At 43.3% G+C, this 27,993-nt stretch overlaps 1 protein-coding gene across 3 annotated transcripts; it reads right to left on the bottom strand.

The window, feature by feature from the left end:
* Positions 1 to 939: 939 nt before the first annotated feature.
* On the bottom strand, positions 940 to 27,601 carry LOC105020659 (protein Dok-7). Of its 3 annotated transcripts, XM_020043098.2 has the most exons (13): positions 27,464 to 27,601; positions 27,320 to 27,365; positions 25,203 to 25,433; positions 22,821 to 23,021; positions 17,847 to 17,966; positions 13,899 to 14,003; positions 12,923 to 13,728; positions 10,450 to 10,498; positions 9,545 to 10,201; positions 8,641 to 8,723; positions 7,373 to 7,442; positions 3,391 to 3,567; positions 940 to 2,305 (listed from the first exon to the last, which is right to left on the bottom strand). In XM_020043098.2, exons 1-13 carry the CDS (start codon positions 27,521 to 27,523, stop codon positions 2,169 to 2,171), a joined length of 2,742 nt encoding a protein of 913 aa, XP_019898657.2. In that variant the 5' UTR covers positions 27,524 to 27,601; the 3' UTR covers positions 940 to 2,168. The 3 variants fall into 3 exon arrangements, with proteins under 3 accessions (XP_019898657.2, XP_034146760.1, XP_019898658.2); XM_034290869.1 differs by lacking the exon at positions 9,545 to 10,201 and having other exon boundaries at positions 3,376 to 3,567; XM_020043099.2 differs by lacking the exon at positions 3,391 to 3,567.
* Between the last annotated feature and the right edge of the window lie 392 nt (positions 27,602 to 27,993).

The raw sequence follows: 27,993 nt of genomic DNA on the forward strand, positions 1-27,993 counted from the left end.
TGTCTCCTTTGCAGAAAAGCATCCCCAAAGAATGATGTTTCCACCTCCATGCTTCACGGTTGGGATGGTGTTCTTGGGGTTGTACTCATACTTCTTCTTCCTCCAAACAGGTGAGTGGAGTTTAGACATAAAGCTCTATTTTTGTCTCATCCGACCACAAGATCTTCTCCCATTCCTCCTCTGGATCATCCAGATGTTCATTGGCAAACTTCAGTTGGGCCTGGACATGCGCTGGCTTGAGCAGGGGGACCTTGCGTGCGCTGCCGGATTTTAATCAATGATGGCGTAGTGTGTTACTAATGGTTTTCTTTGAGACTGTGGTCCCAGCTCTCTTCAGGTCATTGACCAGGTCCTCCCGTGTAGTTCTGGGCTGATCCCTCACCTTCCTCATGATCATTGATGCCCCATGAGGTGAGATCTTGCATGGAGCCTCAGACCGAGGGAGATTGACCATCATCTTTAAATTCTTCCATTTTCTAATAATTGCGCCAACAGTTGTTGCCTTCTCACCAAGCTGCTTGCCTATTGTCCTGTAGCCCATCCCAGCCTTGTGCAGGTCTACAATTTTATCCCTGATGTCCTTACACAGCTCTCTGGTCTTGGCCATTGTGGAAAGGTTGGAGTCTGTTTGATTGAGTGTGTGGACAGGTGTCTTTTATACAGGTAACGAGTTCAAACAGGTGCAGTTAATACAGGTAATGAGTGGAGAACCGGAGGGCTTCTTAAAGAAAAACTAACAGGTCTGTGAGAGACGGAATTCTTACTGGTTGGTAGGTGATCAAATACTTATGTCATGCAATAAAATGCTAATTAATTATTTAAAAATCATACAATGTGATTTTTTAGGGATTTTGGTTTTAGATTTCGTCTCTCACAGTTGAAGTGTACCTATGATAAAAACTACAGACCTCTACATGCTTTCTAAGTAGGAAATCCTGCAAAATTGGCAGTGTATCAAATACTTGTTCTCCCTACTGTAGTTAATTTGACACAAAAGGGAATACAGACAAACAGCTATTTCTATTTGTCTAAGGTTACATGTTCAAAGTAACTCCTGTCTTAAATAATGTATTACAAAAATTCATGTCTGAATAATGGTGGCCGAAGGTGCTTTAGAATTGTTTTCCAAGAATATAGTTTAAAATCTCCCCTTTATGCGAAGCTGCAAAAATCCAATGATGTTTCTTATTACATGTTCTGAATTATTTATGTGTGTGTGTGTGTGTGTGTGTTGCAAAAGCACTGTTTGTTTGTCCCTTGGCGAAGCCATGTGAACTGTGAATCTGAAAAATAAATGCGACGCATGTGGCCATCAGTGGGCAATTAGGCACACTCAAGCCAACCAAAGTTCATTTAGACAACAGAGAACAATTCTCAGCCTGGGCTGAATCATCAGAAACCATTAATGAGGGGTTGATCGCGCTGTTCTCATTGACACACAAAGACTGCTGCAACTTCTATGCCCACTTTGTCACATTTGCTTTATGAAGTGATTAAAAAGCCAGGCGAGCGTTCTGAATGAGTAAGACTGCTTGTATTATACAGGACAAATAGAGACTGATTTTCCATTATCTTTCCGACCCCGTGCTGAACTAAACTCTATCAAAAGGCCCCAATCAAGGCTTTCGTATAACTAGGCGGTGTAGAATGAATATAATGATAATCAGAGAGGTGTTATGATGGGTGACGCTCTTCATAATTAGACCCTGTGGTTTTTTTCTCATGTCCCTCCTCCATCTTTCCCCAAATGAGATCCTGACCACAATGTATTAGATTATGGGGTGGCACAGTTGAGGCTGTGAAAAACCCGCCACTCCCCTGGGGGCCGTTTCCAGGACTGGCACTAACAGGCTTCCACTCCAAAGTCGGCCCCCGGGCTGCGGCGGCGACTCGATACTCTAATGAGACGTCTGTATCCACAGAGAGAAGCCCTGATTGAGATGTTCCCTGCCGTGACAACAGCAGCTCTTGTCTTCTACTTTAACAGTTGGCGTTAATGCTGCTGTACTGTTCATCAAATTCAAACGAAAGGAGCCGTCCTCGTAAGAGCCTGGGAACTTGGCTGGTAATTCAAGGAAAGCCATTAGGGTCGAGGGGTTCCATGAATTCTAAAAATGTTTACAACTTTCTCCAACATCTTCGTCGAGGTCAGCGCGCGACGCGTGGTGTCACTGTGATACTCCCTTCCTCCTCTGTTCCAGAGTGTGAAGACCCTCCTCTCGCCCCAGGGCATGCTGGGTACCCGTTTTGTGGGCAGCGTCCGTAGCCGTGATGTCTATCTGGGCGTATTTTGTGGAACATTTTCCTGTGCGGAGAAAAGACAACAGGCCCTGCATGAGAGGGGTGACCATCACTTGGTGTTGTTGACCCACCTCTCGGGGTGTTGTATAGAACGAACACCACTGAGGCTATGCCTGGGTGCGGCCGTCATATAAATGAGAGAAAGCAGCAATATATCCCCTGTCCAGGAAATACAGCAGAAGCAGTGAGATCAACATCAAGAATGCTTCAGTTATTTATTCTCTAGGCAGTTTCCTAAAGTGGACGAATCATCACGAAACAAACAAACACACAACTCCACACTCTGGGAATATGACCCAGTTACAACAAGTGAATTCATGGTGGTATTCCAAACGCCCCTTTACCATCACGGCTAAGCCGGAAACGCTCCTTTCGGCAGATAGAAACGATGGCGCGGACATTGGAAACACTTTCAGCACGATCGGCGCTCGTATTCCTAGAGAATAATGACATTAATGGTTGACTTTTCTGTCGATTAGACTCTATTAGGCTCTATCGCATCCTGATGACAGAGGCTTTTGGTTGTAGTTCAGCAGGACAGGGAGCAATCAGAGTGACCACTGAACAGATATTTCCTTATCTCCTACCGAGGGGAATTAGAATCAGAGGAGTATCATTTACCAAAGTCTCTTGAGTCTGACTGGAATCAATATGCCAGTGCATCCTCCCCATCTGTCACTCTTGGCCATTCTTGTGTAAGCAAGAACCAAGAAATCTGAAACACTCAAGGTCAGCAAATTGCCCAGCAGTTAAGAGAATTTAGTCAGTAACAGAAGGGTTGCTGGGTCCAATCCCCCAAGCTGACAAGGTCAAAATAAATCGGTAGTTGCACTTGTGAGCAAGGGATTGAACCCTGATTACTCCTGTAAGTGCCTCTATAGTCTTCTAAATGTAAAGTGTGTGTCCGTACTGGATGCCACTTGAATATGCTTTTAAATATTCAGTCCAGTGAACCTACATAAACTGAAGGACACTTTAAAAGGCACATAATGTCAATTGGGCACACAGAAATCCATAGCAAGATGGACGACATTGGCCAGACAACCAAAGAAGCAGAAAAAGACAGGTAATTACTGGAAATGTCCTTACTCTGTCCTGGGAGGCGTTGGCCACTAACCCTGAACCCCGCAGGGTCCTGGTGGTCCAACTCCATATAATAAAGCTGTTTCTTGGACGTGGGGCTGACAGGAATATTGACGTAAGTCACTCCGTCACCACGGGGTCTTTCTGGAGCAGCTGAATCCGGAGGGGACGCGTGCGTGGTTCCTGCCAATGGAGAAATACCAACACGTTATTCAATAACTGATCCATCTGAGGGGGGGGGGGGGGGGGGGGGGGGACGACGACGACGACGACGACTAATGAGGCTAATTCATCAGCAAGCACAGATGTGGCATACCCCTGAAAAATGAAAATTAAATATCTGCTTCACTGCGGTGACACGCGTGAGTGCTAATTCTCAAATGTATTTTTAATAACGCACTCCTCAGTGTTGGTGAGCCATTGGTGGCCATTTCTGTGACATTTCACATACTGCTGTGAGCTTCAGTAGGGTTTCGCATCTGTCAAGTCCCTGACATGATCTACCAAATGTAGGCGCAAATGGGATCAGGACATAATGTACAGCACCCAATACAGAGGTCATAAGGTATTGCAGAACCATGGCGTAAAAAATACAACCAACACATGTTTTTAAATACATTGTAAACATGAGTCCTTCCTGTCAGACAGACAAAGAAGAGAAATAACAGTCATTTTCTTGCATCCACGCACTTCGCACCTGCTCTCAGACTGAACGTGATAAGAAAAGGAAGCCCCCAAAGAGGGGCTGCCATTAATCTGTAATCCGTTCAGCCATTCAAAAACACGCATAGACACGCCTTTGACCTCAATGTCTTATTCATACAAGGGTACGGACCAAAACTAAAATATGTGCATTTTAGATGACTGTCTTTTTATTAGCTAGAGTAGGTGTCAACAGTTCTCAGAAAGTTATCCATCATATCGTTCCGTACGTGTACAGTACATGGGCCTGAAAGGGATACAGGAAGTGCAGGATCTACATTTGAAAACTGTTACAGAGTTTTGTGAGACTATAACACAGTCATCTTAAGAAGCATGTACAAAAGCCTAAAATTAAGTGTGCTGGCCTTTTCTGTCAGTGTATAGTGTATAGAAACAGATTTGATCCCCAGATCCATAAAATGTTTTCCTGTTTATATAACGTATTCATCTGAAGAACTAAAACTTCTAAATATATAATTTTTGAACCTCTCATTTACATCCTCAATAATACCAAAATTACTATATTTGAATCTTCAATAATACCAAAATTACTGTATATTTAAATCCTCGATAATACCAAAGTTACTGTATATTTAAATCCTCAATAATACCAAAGTTACTGCATATTTGAATACAAATGTGTTGTCCAGCAGGATACTATGATAACTGAGTTGGTCACATTACCCCTTTTATCCACCTGATTGGGAAACATTGCATGGTGGGCATTATGTAAATAAATAACATTTTAAAGGGATGGTAAAATGATGGATGTATGCAAGAGGTCTCCAAATATTTGCCGGCATAAGCTTCATTTAAAAATGTCATGTCACAAGCTATTGTTTTGTTGCTTTCAATTAGACACACTATTATTTTCTCCTCTGGCCTGCAACCTTTCCGTGGGTCCTTTGGGTAGAAGTGAATGTACTAGACTATATTTTCTGTCAATATACCTGGTCAAATAGGGGTTCATTAACAACCAGTCACAATCCAAATTAAAAATTAGTTTCAGCTCCGCAGCTGGCCATTTGGTCAGAGGGATTCACTCCGGTCAGGGCTACAATCGTTTCTAATTCCATTTGAAACCAATCATAATCTTGAACAAATCACCCTATTTATCCTGACTGGCTGAGCGGATGGTCTAGAGCTCGCCACTTACCCAGCTGACCAGCTCAAACAGAAAAAGAGAATTATCTCTTATATAAAATATAAAATATTTCAGAGTGCTATTTTGACCTTAAAACAATGTGGCAATAGCTTCATCCACATCATTTACTTCATATTGATGTCACTAAAGTAAGTGTTGTTCAGTTCTGCAGATTTCACTAAACTGTCATTTGTTCAGTTCTGAAAAACTTGCTAAACTGTCATTTGTTCAGTTCTGAAAAACTTGCTAAAATGTCTTTTGTTCAGTTCTGCAGAAATCACTAAGCTGTCATTTGTTCAGTTCTGCAGAACTACTTAATCTTTAGACATCAGGCGGGTGGTTAAACTAAATGGTATTTTGCACCCACACACAATATTATTGTCTCTGAAAATAATCTGTGAAGTGGTAGATTTCAAACAAATACATTTGACATTGATAAAACCCAAGCCATAATTAGAAAATGAAAAATAACTCTAATCTCTTTCAGAAGTTATTTCAATAATAAAAGTTAATGTACCAATATTTTTGTAAGTTGATATACAGCATTTTGTAATAAAAGGCTTTTATTTCATAGTCGTTGAGAAGCCATTAAAGACTGGCATGGTCTCCTCTGGTCAGTATTTAGCCTGGTCTGGGAGGACTAATGCCTAATCAGACATTAACTGGCCCTTGCAATCACAGCAGGCTCTAATGGCAGCCCATTAAAACGGTAGGCATCCACACCGCTTCAGAGGCTGAGGCCTTTTAGCTGCTGTTCACACAGATTGATCACGGAAGGGGGCGGCCATTTTGTCAGAAAGCTCATTCTGGAGCAGCATCACTCTGTGGAAAGTCTTTTGGAAGGTGATGTCATGGAATTCACCAATGGCTACGCTTAGCGACGCAAGCTCTTCGCGGTCAGCTCGTTGCCAATGGACAGTGTAAGCAAGCGGTTTAGTGTTACTATAAGGGAGGGTCGTTTCTCAAAAGGATTCAGGGGTGACCAGTTTTTGAGAAGCGCACAGAATTAAATGGTACAGGTTGTTATGCATAGAAAAGTATTGTTGGGCACAGACAATTACAGGCACTAGTGAGTTGATGCTTCTTCTGTAATGTAAACGGCAGTGTCCGTCCTGCTTATGATCACAGCTCTGTTGTAGTCTGTGTTCTACGAGTAATTCCATACATATTACTATATTATATTACATCCAAATTGTAGCAATCTAAGCAATTACGCATTCCAAGTTCCAAGCATTTGCACATATTTAGTTGTGATCAATGGTTTTGTTTCCAAAGAACATTGAGATGTTAAGCACATGTGACCTCATTCTTGAGGTCAGGGTTGTGTGCAACTTCCTTCTATGTGAAAATATTTTTTTTTTCCAAAATGCATTTTCTTTCAAAAAGGCTTCTTGAACATGTGAACTTCCATGTGACTTTAATATTACTAACTTTTGTGGTCAGCAAATATGAATAAATATGGTAAATTACAAGCCTTATTCACATGAACAACCATGGATGTTGAACAAAACCAAATGCTTCATTACCTCTGAGGTTGGAAAAGGCACTCTTCATGTTACAGAGAGGTTGTGAACACCTCTTCAAATAAAATGTTCCCTGTCAGGCACTGAAATCCATTAGCTTGGCTCAAGCTCGCAGTGCACTCCAGGTGTCCCAGACTGATCTCAGATTCTACTTCGCTCTCTCTGACCTCCAACGTCTGATGTCTATGTCAATCCTCCAAGATGTTGTCTTTCTGACGGTTTCATTGTTACACCAGACAATAGTCAATCTGTCATCTCATACAGTCCAGCTCCCTGAGTCACCGCTAACTTAGATATGCTGATTTGAGGTAGATCACATAATATTTTAGTGGGGATTATTGCTGTTTTTCTTTTTTACATATTAGCTATACTTTCCTGTCTATTTTGACATTTTGGGCATAATGCAAGAAGAACAGTTTGAAGTTTTAACGTTTTTTTTTGTAATTCCAACTGATTAGCCACGAGACAGAGAAAAGATGTGTACAGATTTCGAAAGACTGCCATGGGGTGGAAGGACATGTTTTCAGTCTTGAAAATGATGTGAGTGAGAGTGACTATCAAAATCAATAGTGGAACTATGATTACTAGGAATTTAGCTAAAGCTATTCTTTGTACTCACCGTCAGTCTCATGAAGGAACCATGGTGTTCCATAACTCCCCATTAGCTCATACTTGCATTTTTCCTCTGGCTGAAAGATAAAACACAGTATATAAAATGCTGGTTCTGACAGAAAAATAAAACCGAATATAATATGCTGGCTCTTGCTGAAAGACGACAGTCTATATTAGGCTGGTTCTGGCTGAAAAACAACACAGCGTCTAACAGGCTGGTTCCCACTAAAAAAGTGATCAGCCGGTTCTGGCTAAAAGGCAACATAGTATTTAATAGGCTGGTTTTGTCTGAAAGAAATAACATAGTATGTAAGTTCATATAAGTTCACTTTGTCCAAGTGTAAGTGGGTAGTTCATTACTGAGAAATTCAGTCCAAGTTTAATAATATATTTCATTAGCAGACTAAAACAGACTCAAAGCCAATCCCAGTTCAACAGTTCACTGGAGGCACTCAAGTTCAATTAAGAATTGACTAATTAAAGTGTACTGAAATCTCCGACATGTCTACTTCAGCTGAAATGAGACTAAAGTGTGCCCTGTCCTCATTAAAGCTCGTCCATGCCTGTCTTCATAGGTCAGACTGAACAGTAAGAAATAGCGACTGAGGTAGGACTCTTACACATTGTCTTCTGTCTGTTCTGCCCCAAACGGCACAAAACATCACTTTCACTGACTTGCTTTGTTTTCCCCACATACTCCTCACAAACATGATTTGAATGTGCTGTACTTAAGATGTTGAGGACTGTCACTTAAGACCATTAAAGTGCATATGAGCAACCCTGACACATCACATAGATGTTGTTGATGTTCACCAAATATTCTTTCCCACTGCGTAAATGCTGAAGGGGCCCAGATCAGTCACAAACGTAAATACCCTATTTTTTTACGTCTGGCTAACTTCATGAGGTCATAACCCTGATTTGATTATAATAGATGAATGACTGTTCAGCTGGGTAAGGAGAAAATTAAGTCTGACCAATGACAAATCTTCAAATAGTTTTCTTACGCCGACACAATCAGACTGAGCGAGGACAAAAGAGGGAAATGCATAAAAGAAAATATATCTGAAATAAGCAAGCAAAGCAAATAAGCAAACAAATGTATTATAAGCAACTTATGCCATGTTGTAATATGTTCTGTTTTATTTCCATTTGTCCTTAGCAGTGACATTTGCCCTCAGTGGTGTTTCATTTTAAGTTTGGACGACATCAAAAAGCTAATGAAGCATGTGACTATGTGGATCTTCTTGAGGAATCACATTCATATGTCCATACCTCTGAGCTCTTCTCCAATGCTCGACTTTCCATGATCTCATATTCGACTGCACTCCTTTCCTCCTTCCTCCTCTGCTTCTTGTCTGGTGACAAGAGAATAAAACTAAATGTTTAAAATGAGACACCTAACCACCATTACACAGCAACAAACCCTGTGACGTGAATTCTCCTAACAACGTACAACATGCTGTGAACTAACACAGTGGCATTTCTTGTTGCCCAAAACATAAACATTCTCGATCCAAGGATGGGAAATGATTGGGGATGATCATTTCAGGGAATGGATTAATCATACTCCAATACCGCAGAATGTCAGGGGACAGGATTTGGCACTATACTGTCAGAAGCTCCCTAGTGTGGTAGGGATAAGTGATGTGTTAGCCAATACAATGGGCCTGATGTCATTTCCAGTACAACTGTAAAGCTCCCCGAAACCGCAGTTTCTAAATAACTAGCAGATTTATTTTCAATGCAATCTGGTCTCTTTCTTGGGCAACAAATGAGAATGGTCATTTTAATTTGTTGTTCACTTGTTTGACATCACTGGGAAAATTCTATTCGCTTCTAATGTCCTTCTGTTTGAGCCAGCCGCAACTGGTTGAGATTCTCTCGAGCTCAGTGGTAAAATCAGGAAAAGGCGAAAAGGGCAGAGAGAGGGAGAAGCATTAACAGCTTGCAGAAGGAGTAGAACTAGTCCAAGAAACAAGAGGGAACAGAAAAGGGATATCTTTTTTTATTAAACTGAAAGAGAAAAAGGCAAAGGAAAGCTGAAGAAACACAGCTTTTACAGGACTCACAACAGAAGAAAGGAAGGCTGGAGGAAGCCAGAAAGCAGGAGGCCGGCTTCGCTTGTTAGCTTGGCGTCCAAAGAGACAGAAGAAATCGGAAGGAAGCACCATCTTACCTTCCACTGACACCGAATGACCTTTCACATCTACACACGGAAGGTCCCCGTCTTGGACTTCAGAGTCCAGCAGTTGTACTTCAATGGGCCGCCAATCAGGCGTCTCTTTGCGATCCACACGGTTCTGTGAGGATGGCTCCGAGGGTGGAGGCAATCCCAAACGCACACCACTGTGGTGAATGTGACTGGGCCGCTCGACAACACTGTCACTGGATAATGTTGGTGTCCCTCTGGCGGGGGGGTGGCACCCATCCCCTTTCCCGCACTTCAGGCAGTTTTCATAAATGACAGTCCTCTCACCTTTCCGCAAGGTCGGGTAACCTAAAGGTCCAGTTGCGGTTACAGGATGCTGAGATCTAAGCTCTCGTCCCGAAGCAGTGGCCATCGACTCGTACAGATTCAGTCTGTCCGTCTTGGTGCCTGGCTCTCCACTTGAGCCACGGTATCCCACTAGGTCAGCCAAGAGGTTGGCTAACCTCCCCCTGTCTCTGGTCTGTAGACCCGCCGGTCCCTCGCGAATCCCCCTCAGATTCTCTGTGCTGCGATCGGTCACCGAAGCAAGTGGCCCTGCGGTCATCGTAGTTTTCGGCGAGGCAACCTGGACGTATTCAAAGGAGCTGCTGTTGGGTCTGAACGAGCCCCTATCAATACGTTCACCTGTTGATTGGTAACAATTGGGAGGTTCTGAGTTTACCACCAATCCTGTCCACCAGTTCTGCGACTGAGTGTCAACGCATTTTCTATCTAGTTCTACAGGTTAGGGATTCTGCGTATTGGCATGATAATTTGTGCGAGTCAATACTTAGAACCAACAAATTAGCCGAAACCGTCTCAAAATGAACTTAGCTTTGAAAATGGATATGAAAGGGATGTCGTGGCACAGACACAAAGGAGAGCAGACTAACCTGGTATTGCTGGCATGGCTGAGCCCCCAGGGTAGGGGAGCGGGTTGCCCTGTGCGAAGATGTGGAGAGAGAACATCTTCAATAATTCAGACTAGATGAAACGGCATGTGCCGGTACAGCTCCTTTCACACAACAATATTTGTTTTACATTTGTGCTGGAGTCTTTCAATTAGTATAACTGGGGCATTGCTTTGTTGTAAAAAGACATGAGAGGTACAGATTGGCATCGGAACATTTGGGCCCTGAAGGGTCCTTGTTTTCTTAGCTGAGGTTGAGTATTACAACTAAGTTGGTAGATGTCCACCCACACAATTATCCCATAGGAGTGGCGCTGAAAAACTAGCAGAGAAATTACTACAATGTAAGGGTGGACTTTGACAGCACTCATGGCGAGTATCTTTCAAAGTGTCTAAAGACTACACTTAAGACAGAGGAAACAACCACAAATATCCCTTCTTTGTTTTCTACTAAAATCATCGGAAATTGACCTTGGTATGTTTGGCTCTAATACATTTTTGATTATTTCTAGTATCATCTAAATGCACCACCAGCAGATGGGGCTCTAAGTTTGGGAAATCAAGACAGTCATGAAACATGAATAGAAATCTGAATAAGCAGAGTGCGACAACTGCAGATTTTAAAAGGGCTTTATAAAAAAACATTTGATTGATTGGTGTGACATTTTTGGTGTGACATTTTTCTTCTTTGGATGGACGTGTTATGCATAATGAAAATAATTGCCTAATTAAACCGGTATGTTTTTTTTACCAAAACAATCACTGCATCATGTGTTTTACGAAACTAGAAAAGTCAATCATAAGCATACAAAGGCTCCACAGTGCTTTAAAATATGGTATGTTTTGGTTGGTTTAGTTGACAACACGAAGACAAGGGTTTACTTATATTCACACAATCTGCTATACAGTTTAAAGGCTTGTGCATGAGCCACCAAAAGCGGAACAAAGTAGGAGTTGGAAATTCGACACGAGTGGGAAGAAGCTATGCTTCGCCGCCAGAAACAAGTTAATTATGACCAATGATTTTTACAGATTTGTGAATCCGACTGATGAACTCATTGAATTATAAACTCAGACAGTATTTTTGTACTTTGGTAGTTACTCTGGTGCAGTGTGGCACCAACAAGGACAAATGGAACACACACCAAAACCCTCCTACAAGACAGAAGAGTCCAATCAGAACCAGGAGAGTCGAAGCAGCACCAGAAGAGTCCAAGCAGCACCAGAAGAGTCCAAGTCCCCCTTGGCCTTCTATCATACATCTGTGAGAGAAGGCCAAGGGGGATTTCAAAGCTTCTCAAAGAATCAACAAAGATGGCAGGTTTGAAGCAAATGTCACCACAACTAATCCCGATAATGACTTAGGATAACTGCGACTCAAGCGAGGAGATTCTCTATTGGATGGCAATGAAATGGCACACAAAGTTCCTCACAACCGCTTCTTTTCTTCAGGAAAATAAAGTAAACAGAATTAAAACTACATTATTAAATGGGTTGATGCGGTTGGTATAATGGTATAATTTCCAGAAAGTTCACAGGTTTCACATCACTTCAACTCAAAGAAAAGCATGTACGCTTGTAGACCGTTACCTGAGCAACTACATAGTCGACACACAGGGGTTGATATGGCATGACAGTTGTTACACTACCCTCTTTTTTTGTGTTGGCAATGCGTAGATTCTATGCAGGTCACAGAAAAAGCATGCAACGAATCTTGGAAGGGGCGCAGGTCCCAAAACCCTCATCTGAATCAATCCCAGCTGTCTTTGTCTCACAGCTTCCTGTCCAGGATTATAGACTGAATGTGTGAGCACCACTCCTTGTGTTCAGAACCAGTGACCAGTCACGGTTGTGGTCAATCACAACCAAGAATAATTTAAGGAAATTCTGTGATCCTTTGTTTTTTTGACTCAGCATGCATGGAGAGTTCTCTGAAGATCATTGGTCCCAGTAAAATATACATAATATATATGCAAAAGAGTTGTACAGACTACACCTCATTTCCCCCAAGTTGAACCTGAGCCTGTATTTCAGTACAAATACTAATATATTTTAATAAACGGAGATTCAAAGCTGATGTTCTTATGCCCGTTTAATCAAAGGATTTCCACACCTATCCCCCTCCTTCCTTAGTTTGATTCTATTTAATCTAAATCTGCATCAACCATTCATCCTGTAGGCCTACATTCATTGTTTAACCTTGGATATTTTTATAATCAGTCTCTGTGTATGAAGTACTGTATTCGCTGTGTCCGGAATACTAATAGGACTTGTCATTTAGAAGTACTCAGTGGTATTTAGATGACTCACGGGTTTGTCCCTTATTGCTAAATGCTAGGTTCTCACTGATGATGAACAAATGACCGCTGCCCTGTAAATACTAATGAACATTACATAACTAACTGTGTCACTTAACAGAATACAGTAGACTGGAGGAACATAAAAGCTCTCTGTACCTTAACACCACCACAGGTTTGGCAGATGGTGAGCAGGGTTCTGGAGGCAGTGGTTTGGGCAGTGCTGCAGACCAGACAGGAGTCTGGGTGTTGACTGTCACTGGGGGGCGCCGCACTGCTTTTGCGCTCAGGTCGGCCGTGCACGAGCTCTGCGGTGGAGCACCTGACAGTGTCCGAGCAACCCCCCGAATGAGCCCCTTCCTCCCCCTGTGTTGGATCACATGACGGGGATGACTGGCGTGAACTGGCTGTCTTGTCCTTAGGTTTTGTAGAAGACTCCTGCCCCCTGGCCTTCGCTGTGTCCCCCTGCAGTACAGTCCGGGGACTGTCATAGAGGTACCTCAGTGAAGTGGGCGTCTGGTACTCGGGTCCTGGGGCCGGGGGGCAGGTACAGGGGGCCAGGTCCGAGGCTAGGTGTGGGGGAAGGCTGAGCAGAGAGCCAAAGTCCAGGCTACCTGTGTAGGAGGAGAAACTCCCAGAGTAAGAGGAGTGGCTTCCTGTCGCGATGCCGCTGTCCGATGAGCTCTGGCGACCAATCTCCTGCAGCTGCCGGGATCGAGGAGGCTTGGCCACTGTTCGGGCTCCTCCCACTTGGCCGACGGACAGTTTCTCCTCGGCCTGTGAGGTCACCTTGGGTCCTGACTGGCCAGTGATGATCTCTGCGGGGGCGGAGCTTGTTGTGACAGCCTCGGTCCAAATGGCCAGTCGGCTGCCGATGCTGGAGTCCGATTGGCTGGTGTCAGAGTTCTCTGAGGAGCCCGATATGCTATGGTCGTCTCCGGCCACAGAGGGAACATACGAGGAGGCTGCCAAAATAAAACATTAGAGAAACATCCAGACTATTACAACACTTGGGTTCATTGTAACGGCCGAAAAACAGAATGAACGGTGAACAGCGGAGGTAGGCTGTCACCATAAGTGGCACGCCAGGCCTCGCTGTGATGGCCACGTCTGAACGAACAACACGGTACTGCACCTGTGCTGCTCAGATGAGCCAGCATGCTGATGCGTTTTTCCAGCTCCTGCGCTTCTTGGTTCATCCGCTCCTCAGCGTGGGCCTGGCTGGCCACGGCATCGGGCACTGTCAGGAAGAAGGCAGCGCATCAGTAAGGCACCAAGGACGGCGGGCCTAACCTAACACTCTAGCGTCTGCAGGCGGCACTCCCAGAGGACGCACCTGTTCCCCATCACTGATTAGTTCTGTATATGCGTGTGTTTGTTTTCGGCCACTGCGCCCCACGGACTATTCGTTTGCCGTGAGGTGCTGTAAAAATAAGAGACAACCTTTTCGATCGTTATTGCTTGGTTTTTGTTTTCCTTCTTTTTGAGACTCGCTCGTCACAAACATGCCTGATTCAAGCTGCTGAGTAGTCACTGGCAAGCTCTTGATGAGTTGAATCAAGTGTGTTCGTCCGTTTACCGGACTCTAATGGGAGGAACGGCTGCAGGCATGTTTGGGAATCACTGCACCAAAACAATGCAATAAAAGCCTTCCAATTGCAGTTAAATTTGAGTATCCTAAAAGCATTACTGCCTATAAACCTTACCGGTAGGTTCCGCTTTTTAAATGTATTTTCATTTCGGTAGTATCTGTTGATTAAAAGGTCACACAACTCAATACCAGGCACCGGGGACATAATTATCTCTGAGAAGGTAACCTTGAGAGCCATTCTGGTGTCACAGTGTGACATCATTAGTGACATCATTGCTGGCGTAAAAGAAACGTTTGAGAGGAGCGCTAACATTCGGTTTGCCGGGGGGAAAACATAAGCCGACTGTATCCCTAAACACCAGATGTTTCTGCTTTCTGGAGCTTCCACCGCGGGTGTTACCGGGGCGACAATGGGACAGCTGCCAACACAAATCACCAGTCTGCCAGTCTAAGCTAATCTCCATGCTAGCGCTACCGTTTTTGCTGTCACATCGCCCTCTATCTGTGAAGGTGAAAACTCCAGGCCTGTGGAGGGTAACAGGCAACCGTCAGACAGTGGAACTCGTACTGTGTGTGTTACACTGTTTATTAATAGTGCCACTGGCTACTGTGCTGTGTGCTAGAGAGGTATGATTGAGGATCATTAGTACCAAACTCATGTAAATTCGAATAAGCCTAAACCAAATAATACCAAACTGATATCCTGAAGTAAAAAAAAATTGTGATATACAGCTCCGGGAAAAATTAAGAGACCACTGCACCTTTTTCTTTCCTTTCCAAAAAAAGTCAAAAAGAAGGGTTTTGAGTGAGAAGGGTTAAAATTAAAAGACCACCGCAAATTGAACGCTTCTGTTCCTCACTCAAAACTTTCCATTTCAACTCTTTTGGAAAGGAAAGAAAAAGGTGCAGTGGTCTCTTAATATTTTCCGGAGCTGTATATTTACACCAGGAAAGAAGATTTAATACAAGCTTGGCCTATACTGGGCCTATATGTGATTCCAAGGTACTTCTGAAGCACATTCATAATTGTTCCAAGTAAACTAATATGTCACACTGTAAAGACATTTGTTTGTAATGAAAGCACAAATGTTGACAAAAATATAATTGTCATTGCAATTACAAAGTGGATTTTGGAATATTAGGTTCACATTGGTTATAAACACTTTCCTACTGAAATGCATTACAGTACATTCAGAAAGTAACCCTGTAGCTCACATGATAAGAACCTTGCAACACCAGGGTTTCGGGTTCAATTCCAGTACTTACCATAAGTCATTACTGTAAGTCATTTTGGATGAGAGTGTCACATTTACATACACGTGAAGGAATTGTTCTGTTGTTTTACAGCCTAAATTTAAAATTGATAAAAATTAGATTTTTTTGGTCACTGTTCTACTGACAATACCATATGAAGAAAAAGGCACATTTTGTTTTTATAGAAATCTTAGAAATCCACAGAAGCGGCGGCAACATCGAGGTATGTGTATGCTTTTCAGCATCAGGGCTTGACAGCATCGAGGGAACAATAGCTGGAGACAAATAAGGGCAAGTCCTTGATTTGAACCTGGTTCAGAACATGAACATTTCCATTTCAAGGACAAGGACCACAAGCATACTGCCAAATAAATTCTGGAACGGCTTAAGGACAATACTGTTAGTCCTTGAGTTGCCCAGACCAAGTCCAGACTTAAACCCAATTGAGAATCTGTGGAAAGACCACTGTTCACCCCAGCTACATGGAATTGTGTGTAGTTCAGTGACAAGAAATGTCAGTCTGGTCCATTTTAAATTCAGGCTGCAGTGCAACAATACCTTGAAAAAGTAAAGGGTTTTGAATGCGGCCCAAAACACATTTGAACTGCCCACAACACATTCATTAAATCAATGATCTCCCAGAGAATGCATTTCTAAGGGGCCATTGATTTACAAAAAAAGAAGACGATGAACTGCCACAGGAAGATGAAAGCATTGTGTCTGAAAAATGGGTCAGGCAAGGTTCGGTAAGAAGTAAACAATCATGATGCCTAATGAATATACACTAGCTTTTCTGGACTCAGAACAAATGGTTCGGTGAAGCCTTATCATGACAACGTTATTATTTCTTTGCAAACAGTGCAGTCACACCGCTAAATACTTGGAAATGATTCACACCTTGGAGGCCTGCGTCAACACAATATCTTCTGGTTCTTTCATTGCAAAATTACATGGAAAAATACTACCTCAAGAATTCCAAATGGATTCCCATTTAAAATGTTGGCGGCATATCAATCTGTTAACAAATGGACGGCGATTGACTGTGTGTAACAGATGACATCTGCTTCAGCATCCTGTCAACAACCGCGTTCCCTTGCGTGAGGAGGCACTGTGATGTTTACTCAGGTTAGGACTGAGAGAGAGAGGGACACAGCAAGGGGAAATATTTGAAGAAGAGAAACAAAGCAGGAAAAAGAGGAATATCGAAAGAGAGAAAGAGACGGAAGTACCAAGATCAAGTGACCGAACAATTCATCGAGGTAGAAGGAGAGCAGTGGGAGAGAGCAACGGAAACCGAGACAGAAACAGGCAGAGGCAGGAAAGAAAGGGGGCGACGCAGAGAGACCAAAGAGACTGAGGCAGGTACTGAGAGAGAAATCTTGGGGGAGGAGGGTACACACAGAGCGAGCCAAAGGGTTTGGGGCGCCCTGCTCGTGTGAATCTAGACCCGGACCCTCCACTTTCCCTCTGACATCGTCCCATGCTATTTATTCTACTACGAACTGCAATAATAGGAGATGAGCTCAAGGCCTGGATTGGGCCGAGGGGATGTGTGAAAACCAGGAATACCCATAAGCCACAGCTGCAATGCCCTCCCCAACCTTTGCAGTACCCCTCAGGACGCGGAAGACTATACAGAGGTGACAGGACTGAATTAGCTGCTATAATTACAGTTAGCAGAGTGGTATGACCTACACTGTAAATATACAGTGACACCATTGTATAAAATGTGTACCGTACTGTCCAGTGGCTATCGGATTACATTATACTAATATTACAGTCTGCATCCAGCTAATTCAATTACGCATTAAACAGCTGTGAGTCACAGATCTGTCGGATCGCAGTACCCTGGACGGAGTCCTTGGGACCCAGTGTGGTGAGTGCCTTGTCAGTGGCTACATTGCTGGTAGCACATAATCTGCCATTTTTGTAGCCAGGAGGATAAATCCCACCGTCAGTGCGTTTCGAAGGACACTAAAACACTGATATCAAACACTCGTCGAGGAGAAACCGCAATGGTTAATATAACTCAATCTACATAGCCCAGAATGACCACAACAAAACACTGACACAATAATTGACATTCGCCAAGTTATTCGCCCGTAGAAACGCACCAGGCCGATAATGTCATGTACCACAGACTTGCGACCCTCGTCTGTATGGACTTCCTTGGCCGAACCCCGTCATTGGCCATAACAACCTCCACACACACGCAGTTGTAAACACTTTGGAACTGACCTGGAAGGACTGGCCGCAGTCCAAAGGGGCCCCTGGTGGGGGAGATGCCCCTGACGATGCAGTCGAATAGAAAGCTGATCTGCTCGCCCTCCAGGGACGATAGGAAGAAGACGCCGGCCCCTGTAGGAAACACACATAGTCCGGTGGCTTAATGACACATTTCACTCTTCAGATGGATTGTGACGCCACGCCCCTCTGGGTCGTTTAAAACTGGATGGAACACTGATACATCTTTGCAATGGCGAGTCGGGCTTACTAGTTTACAGCCAAACTTCAAGTCAAAATGTGAAACACAATTGAAATGTCCTATACTTCCATATGAATGTTGGCAGTAAGTGACATTTTATATGTATATATAGTTGTCATTTAGCAGATGGTCATTTTTGAATGAATTACTTTAGTGGTTGCACAAAACTATGACAAAATCAGAGGGAGGGGAGCAAAATTGTAATGAGCAAATTGTAACGTGCGGATTAGGCGGCCATGAGGCCCTGATTGGAAATGTATCCAGGACACCGGCGGTTACCACCCTGACACCATAAGTGATCCTTGGTGACCACAGGGTCAAGATACCTGTTTAAAGTTTCATCTAAAAGACTGCACCCTAAACAGAACAATGGCCCATTACTGCCCTGGGGCATTTGAATCTCCCTAAACCAAGTACTTGGGCCATTTTGGGATTTTGACACTGAATGTTTTCGGTTTCTCAATCAAAACTTTGTATTATAACTGAACAATGAACAAAACAATTGTACACATGTTTAATATATTAAGAGAGGTATTCAACGCCTAATTTACCTCTGTAAATAAGTGATACACTTATCTTTCCACTCAAGAGCAAATTGTGCCGTGCAAGGAATGAAACCAAATACTTATTTTTATTGGCCCTACCACAATATCTCAACTGGATTTTGGTCTGAACATTGACTAGGCCATTTAAAAAGGTTACATTTTTAGCTTTGTATTTATTTTGATGTGGCGTTGCTTATGTGTTTTGGGTCATTGTCTTGCTGCATGACCCAGATCTGTCTTCATCTAATGGATGGGTGACCTGACATTCTCCATTAGAATTCTCTGATCCAGAGCAGCATTCATGTCTTTCTCCAAGCCATGAGGCAGAAACGCTTCCTGAAAACATCCCCATGGAGAATAAACAGAGAGTACATTCTACAGATTGTCCCTTCAATTAAGTGGCCCATTATTCTGTGCCACGACCTTCCCGTGCAAATAACATTTTGGAACACTACTCTAACCTCCTTCCTTCCTTACTTCTCTCCAGAATAAAGCACAAAAATTACACAAAATAATTATCTTAATCAACCCATATTTTACTAATTAAGCTCTAGAACAGCCTTTGTAGCCACTCATTTAGATACACGGTTACTGTAAACTGTAGGCTACAAATGACTTGCATATAATGATGTATGTACATAGGGTGAGAGTAGGAGGGTTGAGGACTGCTCCTCTGGCAGATGTCCAAAGTTCATAACCATCTTCTCAACACCCCAGACACACACGGGGGGGGGGGGGGGGCACCAAGAGGGCCCTTCTGTCACCCTGGTCCTGAGACCACCCAGCAGAGAGCTGCCCCCGCCACATTATTCAGATGCCACTGACCCTAAGAAGAGGTCAGCATCTACGACCACACATGCGTCTGCACTGACACAAGAACTACAGTTCCCGTCAGCCATGGCTTTTTTTTTTGTAATGCCGGAAGTTCAAAGTCCTAACACTAGTGGGGTTTTGAAAACAACTTAAAGCTCCGCTTACAGCGACTGCAAGGAACAACAGACACCACAATACCACACACCATCTAAAACTTCCTAACCATACCCAAAAATAAGGGACCTTTCCACTTCTGCCTTCATAACACTCCATAGAACCATCCCAAATGTCAGACATTCTCTAGAGGGACAGGATTAAAGGGCCTTATACAACACGATACAGACAGTACACACGAGGGAATGGTTATCATTACTACACATTTCCAGATTTCACAGACTGACCTTTTTTAAATGAAATAATGATAAAAATACGTATGTTTAATTACCCGATAATAGGACATAGGCTTGGTAAAATGTATAGGAATCTCATGATTTTCATAGATTACCCCTTCAATAAATCTGAAAGAAGAGTATTTTAGGAGGGCCATGCATCATTTATTTTATGTTTCTGGAGCAATGAGGGGCTGCTTGCCAAAAAGAGTCCGAATGGTTTAAGGTGACCAGACAGACATCCCTGTTTTTCCGGGGACTGTCCTAATTTGTGGTTGTCTGTCTCTGGCTTGAGCTGTCTCCGTAAATGTCCCTGTTTAGCCCCAAGTTAAATGTCAGCTGATATTTCAACAATCAGATGCTCCAGCCTAATCAAAATGGCCGGTAAAATGTTGTTCCTCCCTGTGCTGTACCTTAGGGTTAAGAATACCTTTTATTGGCAAGTTTGATTGGTGAAGTCATTTAGGTTAACAACTGTCTAAACAACAGTGCACATGGCCAGAAGGTGTTATCGCAAAACAACAACACAACACTACAGCAACAACGTCTGCTCCCAAACCGAACATTTATCTCAATACTATTCGTATGCAGTTGAGAAAAAAATTAATACCCGCAATTTTCCCTTCAGATAGCCGATCACTTTATGCTTTTGTTGCTGTCGATATCTATCCTCGCCACACCACAGCGTTAAGAGGGGGGGGGGGCGCGCTGCGGTGTAACCACGGAAGGCTGCGGCTCGATGTTGTGATTGCCTAAAGTTCATTCTACAACATAAACTAGCGGCTTGAGTGCTCTTCGATACTTTTCAGGAAATAAACTGCAGTACAAAAAGTCCATTAGGCGAGTGTGTAAATACGTTTTAAGCTCTGCACTGGCGCAGTGTGTCAAGGTTGGGCTGTTTGTTTTGCTCAGCGGCAGTTAACAATGCTCCAAGCAGCCGCCATTAACACCAGTACCACGAGATGAAAGCACTGAATGAAAACTAAGGCATACAGAAACACACTACTATCTGCGCGGACATGCCCTTGTCCCGGCTCTCTAAAAGCATAGTTATATAAGCACAGTTTTTTCTGAGTAGCTCCTGTCCAATGATCCGGTGTCCTTATTTAGTCGAAAAATAAAGTCGGCGTGATTGAAAGATGTTTTGAGCAGGCGTAATAAGACATCCCAGCTCCACACTAAACAATGCAAATATATTTACTTTGATCAGAATAGCTTTGTTACCCAACACCATTTACCTATAAAATGGCTCTGAAGAAACACCTCAGTTTTGATATCGGACCACCTGCCTCTCCCTGGCGGCCTCCTTTGGGTCGGGCCTTGGAGAGTGTTGACACGGCAAAGACAGAAGAGGCCAATTCACCACCAGCCACCATGAAGCAACACTACCCCCGAGCCCATCTGGCGTGGATAAACTGTGCCGCAACAGTGTATCTCTGGAATGCCTGCCCTTCAAGACACATAAACATTCAGACGCGCCCACGTATAGATGAGCTTTCCCTTTTTTTTTTTTTTTTTTTTTTTTTTTTTTTACAACGCACAGATTGGAAAACCTCTCCGCGGCGACGCGACCTTCACAATATTAAGTTGCGCCCCTGGCCGAAGATTGAATCGAGCTAAATAAATCACAGATCACATTCTGAAGTCTCGTATGTCCATTTGGTGGTGTGTATTAACATTGCTCTGATGTCGTCGGGCGCAGCACTCCGGGTCTTGACGCGTGTTCATTCCGTCTTTAATGGTTTTGTGTCCATTCCAAAATGCGAACTGCAAAACACCGGAGCCCAATCACGTTTCAGCTATGGACGTTAATGTTGTGCACTCTCCGGCCGTTTAAACATGCATGGACCTTAAACACACCAAATGTGTATGATATGGATGGAAGTAGATGTCAAAAGTAATTGTACACAAAGAAATACAATACCATTCAAAAGTTCAGACACACTTACCCATTCGCTGCCTGACCAATTGTTTATATGTGTCGTTTTTTCAAAAACATATAGTTCCAGTCAAAAGTTTGGACACACTTGAATGGCCAAGCAAATCCCTGTCGTTGGTCCAACTCTTGTTGGACCGATGAGTGTCTGGGATTTCTGTCCAAAGCTCATCCACAAGAACATTTTCATGTTGTCTGTGCAAGTTAAAAACCAGACACTCTTTCACATGTCTAATCTATAATCACTACTGAGCAGATTTATTCTGTCTGAACCAGGGGAGGCCTACACTGTCAGGGAACTGAAGGAACATTCAGTAGCTCTGCTCATCTCTTCAGTCACCAGTCACAGATCTGACACTAATGTTCTCCGTCTAAACGACACCAGCTGCCACGCCGTTAGCTGCGTGCTATTCTTCACAATAGCTTGCGACAGGCTAGAGAGGACAGAGTAAAGAACCCATGAAAGTGTAATGATCTAAATCGAATGCAAAACACGTCTTTCAGACTCTCAATGAAAATAGGTCCCAATTATGAGGATTTGTCATGGAGCCCGTTTTTACGAGTGGTACTGTGGTTTAGTGAAAAAAGCAGATACAAGCCGATGCATCCTCCTCAGTATTCCCACGATATGTAATCAGACAAATCAGTTGGTTTCTGTACTTAGAATATGGTCCAAGACTGATCTTGGCAAAGTCTAAAGGATTGACCTCCGAAAGCTTAATATTAAACTGGAAAGCACCCGTTTAACATTACAGTTCCATGCTTTTTTGCAAAACAATATGAAAGCACTGCAGCTAGTCATTTATAAACTCAAAGTAACATCGGTGTCAACAACAGTGTCAATGGTGTCATCTATAAACTCACAGTAAAAACAGTGTCAACAACAGTATCATCTATAAACTCACAGTAATATCACTGTCATCTATAAACTCACAGTAACAACGGTGTCAACAATGCTGTCAACAAAACTGTCAACAATGCTGTCAACAACGCTGTCAACAACGTTGTCAACAACGCTGTCAATAGTGTTATCTATAAACTCACAGTAGCCGCAGCGCGTTCCCCCCTCGAAGACGAAGCCGTTTGGTACGGGCCCATACCTGCGCAGGTCCGGAAGGTTCCACTGACCAATGATAACGGGGGGGAGGTCCCTAGCTAGAACCAGTAGGTTATTACATAAGTGCAGGGTAGCAGGCCCACACTCCAGCTTGGTGCCCGGTAAGATGCCAACGCTGAACCTGTGGACTGGAAAGAGAGGAAGACAAGCTGAAAGCGAGTAAAAGAAAAAACAACAAAAATAAATACATCAGAGATTCAACAAGAACGCATCACTCCCTCGATTCCCACATCCGATTTGGGGTGACCAATAGCTACGTCCAAGAGGATTGAAGGACACCATTCCTAAACGTTACATAACTCCAGTAGGGCTCTTATTCAACAATAACAATTTAGGAAAAACAGCCGAGCACACTGAGGGTGAGATTAGTAGGCAGAACAAAGAACAGAGCAGTACTCAGATCTAAAGCCCACATGTAATCAATCTGAGCTTGTCACAAACACCGATGTCACTTACTCAATATTTTGGTTAACGAGCAACAAAGCAGGAACGGCAGGCACGGCCAGGGTTAGAATGTGTGCCGCATATATAAGGACGCTTGCCTATCTGCCTAAGCCTTCAGCTGTGTGTTTACAGGTGGGATTCCTACAACACCAAATGGTGACTTCATTAAATGAACGAGCGATCACGGCGGGCTGCACTCTGTCAGGTGACAGACGGATGGCGCCGGTGATGAGAGGACGTCAGCCGATCCCAGCGTGTCATCGCTCAGTTTGAGAGGGAGATTTATGGGGTGTCCCAAAACACAACAAAAGCTCCGGAGCATAGTTACACTCAGCCAAATGCCGCCAGGTGACATTTCTGTGCTCCTTGCCTTGCTTAACACACACCAGAGCATGGAGAATTGCCAGACACACACGGGAACACACACGTGGACACTCGTAAAACACGGACTGGAAATTGAACACAAACATGCATGCACACTCCCTCAAACACTAACAGGCACGCTCTCAGAGAGCAGCTGAGATTTACCAATTATACTCCACACAATAGTTCCATTGCCTCAGTGACTTTTGAACTATTTTACACCCCTCTGTTCTAAAACCCAATTCATTTGGATTCTGTGGAGTCTGTAAAAGTCCTACAAAATCTCCCTTCCCTAATACATTTACATTACATTTTAGTCATTTAGCAGAGGCTCTTATCCAAAGCAAATTACAGTTAGTGCTTTCGTTTTAAGATCGCTAAGTGGGAAAACCACACAACTCAGCAATATTAAGCACACTATAATAAATGGAGTGGCTGTCAGCAAAGTCAGTCCCAGAAGGAAGAAAAAAAATTAAATTAATTTAGATAATCTTTAAAAGGTTATGGTTTCAGACATTTCTGCAATTGGGACAGGATTATGTTGAACTTCTATTAACTGTTAAACCAGAATAAGAGGAATAACACATAAAAACACAGAACTTTCTAGATTTTGACAGGGATTTGTTTTGGACCCCCACACCTCACTCCAGGTTAAACCAGTCATTAATGTGACATCTAAAACACTTCACTGGTTACTAAAGGGATATTTGGTTTGATGACCATTTCATGTTAAATTGGTCACCCAGAAGCGCATGTCACTGGAGAACCCAACCACCCTGAAACCAACCACCCTGTAGGACACTGGTCAGTTAGCAGTAACTAACTGACCAGGTTCAGTTTTACCAAGCTGATGTATCTCAATATCCAGCAGAGGTAAATATACGTTAGATTTTTTCCCCCAAATTACGTTTAGCTATTAGTCATAACGCAAAAAGTATGCACATCACCCCACAGGAAAATACACTGCGTTTTCATGGAAAAGTCTGGAATGGGACAGTTAAACTTTTGACGTTGTTCAACATCATCTAGCCATTGTCTTTCAAACTGGAAAAGGAGATTACTATATTCGTGCAGTTCTAAAAATATATTTCGGAGTTATTTTCATAAAAGAACACGCTTTAAAAGTGGGGACCAACAGCAAGGATTTCAAAAAAAATAAATCACAGTATTATCAATACATAACTGTTAGCAACACTAAATACAAGTGTGCTTACTAACATTATTCATTAACAAATATTAGCAGCATGGAATTGAAATCACTGAGAGTGAAGAAGTTGGAAATGAGAACATCTGCAGTGCACACCACCTCCCTGGGCCGAGTGGATACGTCATCAGGCTGAAGGGGACACAGATGACCCCGGGCTAAAATCTACAACATCTGCTCAATTTATTACTTCACGAACTAGTAAACACGGCATGCACGCAGGGAGCGCAAGCATAGAGTGGCAACAAATGTTTGCCCCCCCCCCTCCCCCCAAAATGACTAGCCCCGCATCTCCCACCTTCTCCCAAACTGTAGCGGATGCGTATTTCCCAGGCCAGCAGAGTGTCCTTTCCGTCGAAGCCCAGCACGGCAGCCTGGCTCAGGCAGAGGATGGAGAGTGTGTGGCCCACACCTTCATAGGACACACCCGACTCCAGGCCACAAATGTCCTCCAAGGTGACGCTGGCCCTCTCGCGGTGACCCTGGCCTTTGTCTGACTTGTCTTTGTAGACCAGCAGCACCAGACAGTCTAAGGATGACAGAGGGAGGAGGGAAAAGCGTGCGTGTGTTTATAGGTCTCAAAAAATAATTGCATTGTTGGTAATATTTGAATCCTAAAATAAGCATGCGGTAGCTTAATTTGACTGAGCCTTTCGCAACACATAAAAAAAGTTGTTGTGTGGATTATCGTGAATGTACACACCTTACGTTTTGCATTAAGGCAAATTACGTTAGACATTTTGTAAAAACTTTTCCAAACCTCAAATACAAGTTCCTACAACAACAGGATGATCACATTTCAATATGGGATCTGCGCATGACTCTGTTTACCAGACACAGACAACCATTAGTCCAGGACTAAGATGAGAAGAGGAGGCTAACTATATCCAGAGAAGGTTGTCATACATTTAGCTATCACTGTATTCAAATAAGAAGTGAGTATAGTTAATTGGATAGTTAATGAGATAGTTAATTGTACGGTACTGACTGTTCTGATGGGGTAGGAGACCAGGGAGGAGAAAGATGGGAGGAAACAGCATTAGAACATGTGAGTGCTTGTTGAACTTGACCTCGGGACGTCGCTGCGGCCTAAGCGAAGAAATGTGGCGCAAATATTTGTCTGGTCTGTTTCTAAATAAAGATACAAAAGGAATGACTTCACATCACGATCCCAGAGAGGTTTACGCTCATCACAGCATCAAGCCAGTAAGCAACGTTTGCACTTTCGGCCTTCTGGCAGCACCGGCCACTGTAAGACATGACCGGCCAACCCTAACCCGCGTCTTCTTCCGTAGTCCAGACGGGTCATTACTCAAGGTAAATAAACCGTAGTGGGCCCACTTTTAGAAGCAGTTCCCCTTGACATATTGGGTGCCTGGTGACGACAGCCAGACAGTCGTCACTGGTGCCCTCGCCCTGTCACCGTGGCGCTTTTGAAGTACAATCGGGGTCAACTGACCAAACAAGGCCTATTATTGTCCCGGCCTCAAGCGGACACGAGACAGACACACCGGACACAGCTCACGAGTGACCCTGGACAGCTGGGATAACTAGCGCTTCAAAGGGACAAGGCATGGCTGCATCCAGCCTCAACTTAATTCAATAAACACCTCAGGTACGGAAGGGCAGAGCCCAAATAGGCAGAGACGACCAGGCTTTAGGTCAACCCCAACTTGGCTGCTTCTGTTGCATAACCAAAGTGTGGCAGCATGAAAGCCTATGTCTTTGTGAGTAGACCCAAGAATGACAAGTCAATCAATGATGCAAAGATTTGGCGCCTAGTGTGCTTGAGGCATGCTACTAAACTCCACTTGAGGATTGTAGGCTAATAGGCTGTACGATGGGTGACATCAGATAATTACAATGACGTGCAGTGAAGAGCAGTAAACACTTCACCAGCGTCCGTTTACTATTCGTCTACTAAACGTTAAATACTTTACCCATGTTCAACTTAACATATATGTTAACATAGGCTACATGTCTGATATACATGTATATACAATTAACATACATGTCGGATATACAGAGTTGTAAACCACTTATAGACATACGTGCGGAATTGTGCTCTATCAATGTAGAATATACCTGAACACATAAAGGTGGCCCGGCAAAGTTCAGAATGTGCAACGTGAAATTCGAACCTATTCCAGCACTGCGGCCTATGCTTTGTAACACATTTCATTTCATGGCAAGCATTAAAGCAACTTTAGCTCCCAATTGCTTTTCATTTGGGCCATTTAAAATTACAAGCAGAACGTAAGTCGTCGATTTAGTACGGTAGCAGGACATTTTAAGAATGTACAGAATTATATTGACAAATTATTATAACAAAGCCAAACGTTTCAAAGTTGTTATTCCAAAAACGTGTATGGTATTACGCACTTTCAAATATAGAACATTGAGTGTGCGACGTACCTGCTACAGGCGAAGGCTTGCGAAGTACGACCCACCTATTCTTCCACTGAAAAAGATAACGGTACATAATACACGTAGACGTTAAAAGACCGTTAATCTTCGACGCACATGCATGTTTACTGAATTGTTACGTTTTGTAAACACCTTTTTCCCATCTCTGAATTTGACGTAACCCTCCACGACAACCGAATCCGTCATCTTCATTCATGGTTCCAAACAGCTGCCGTGTTGCTGTCCCATTCCCGAATGAGGGGTCACTTTCAAAATAGCTTTTAGCTTACTTAAGAGGGGGCACGCTAACCCTTGTACACGCACGTCGTGCACCCCTGCGTGACAACACAGAGAATCGCACGCACCCAAACTCAATATCTAAATGCACGTGAACAGGTCTTCATCAACATGTTACCTATCTAATAATAGTTCAAATAAAATCTCTTTGCATTTGACTCATAACACAATAGCATACTAATCAATAAACTAGTCAACAGTAATCATCTGGGGCTGACTCACTGACAAGACAAGTCATTTGCTTTTACAGGGACCTCTTCATTCAACGAAAAAAATTTCAAGACAGGTGGAAATACTACTAAAAACATTTACAATGTTTATTCAGTCAGAAAATAATCATTATTTTACAGTTGTGTGTACCTTTGTTCCACAGTATGACAAAAAAC

This window comes from Esox lucius, chromosome 24, assembly GCF_011004845.1.
Source record: "Esox lucius isolate fEsoLuc1 chromosome 24, fEsoLuc1.pri, whole genome shotgun sequence".
NCBI classification, from domain to species: domain Eukaryota; kingdom Metazoa; phylum Chordata; class Actinopteri; order Esociformes; family Esocidae; genus Esox; species Esox lucius.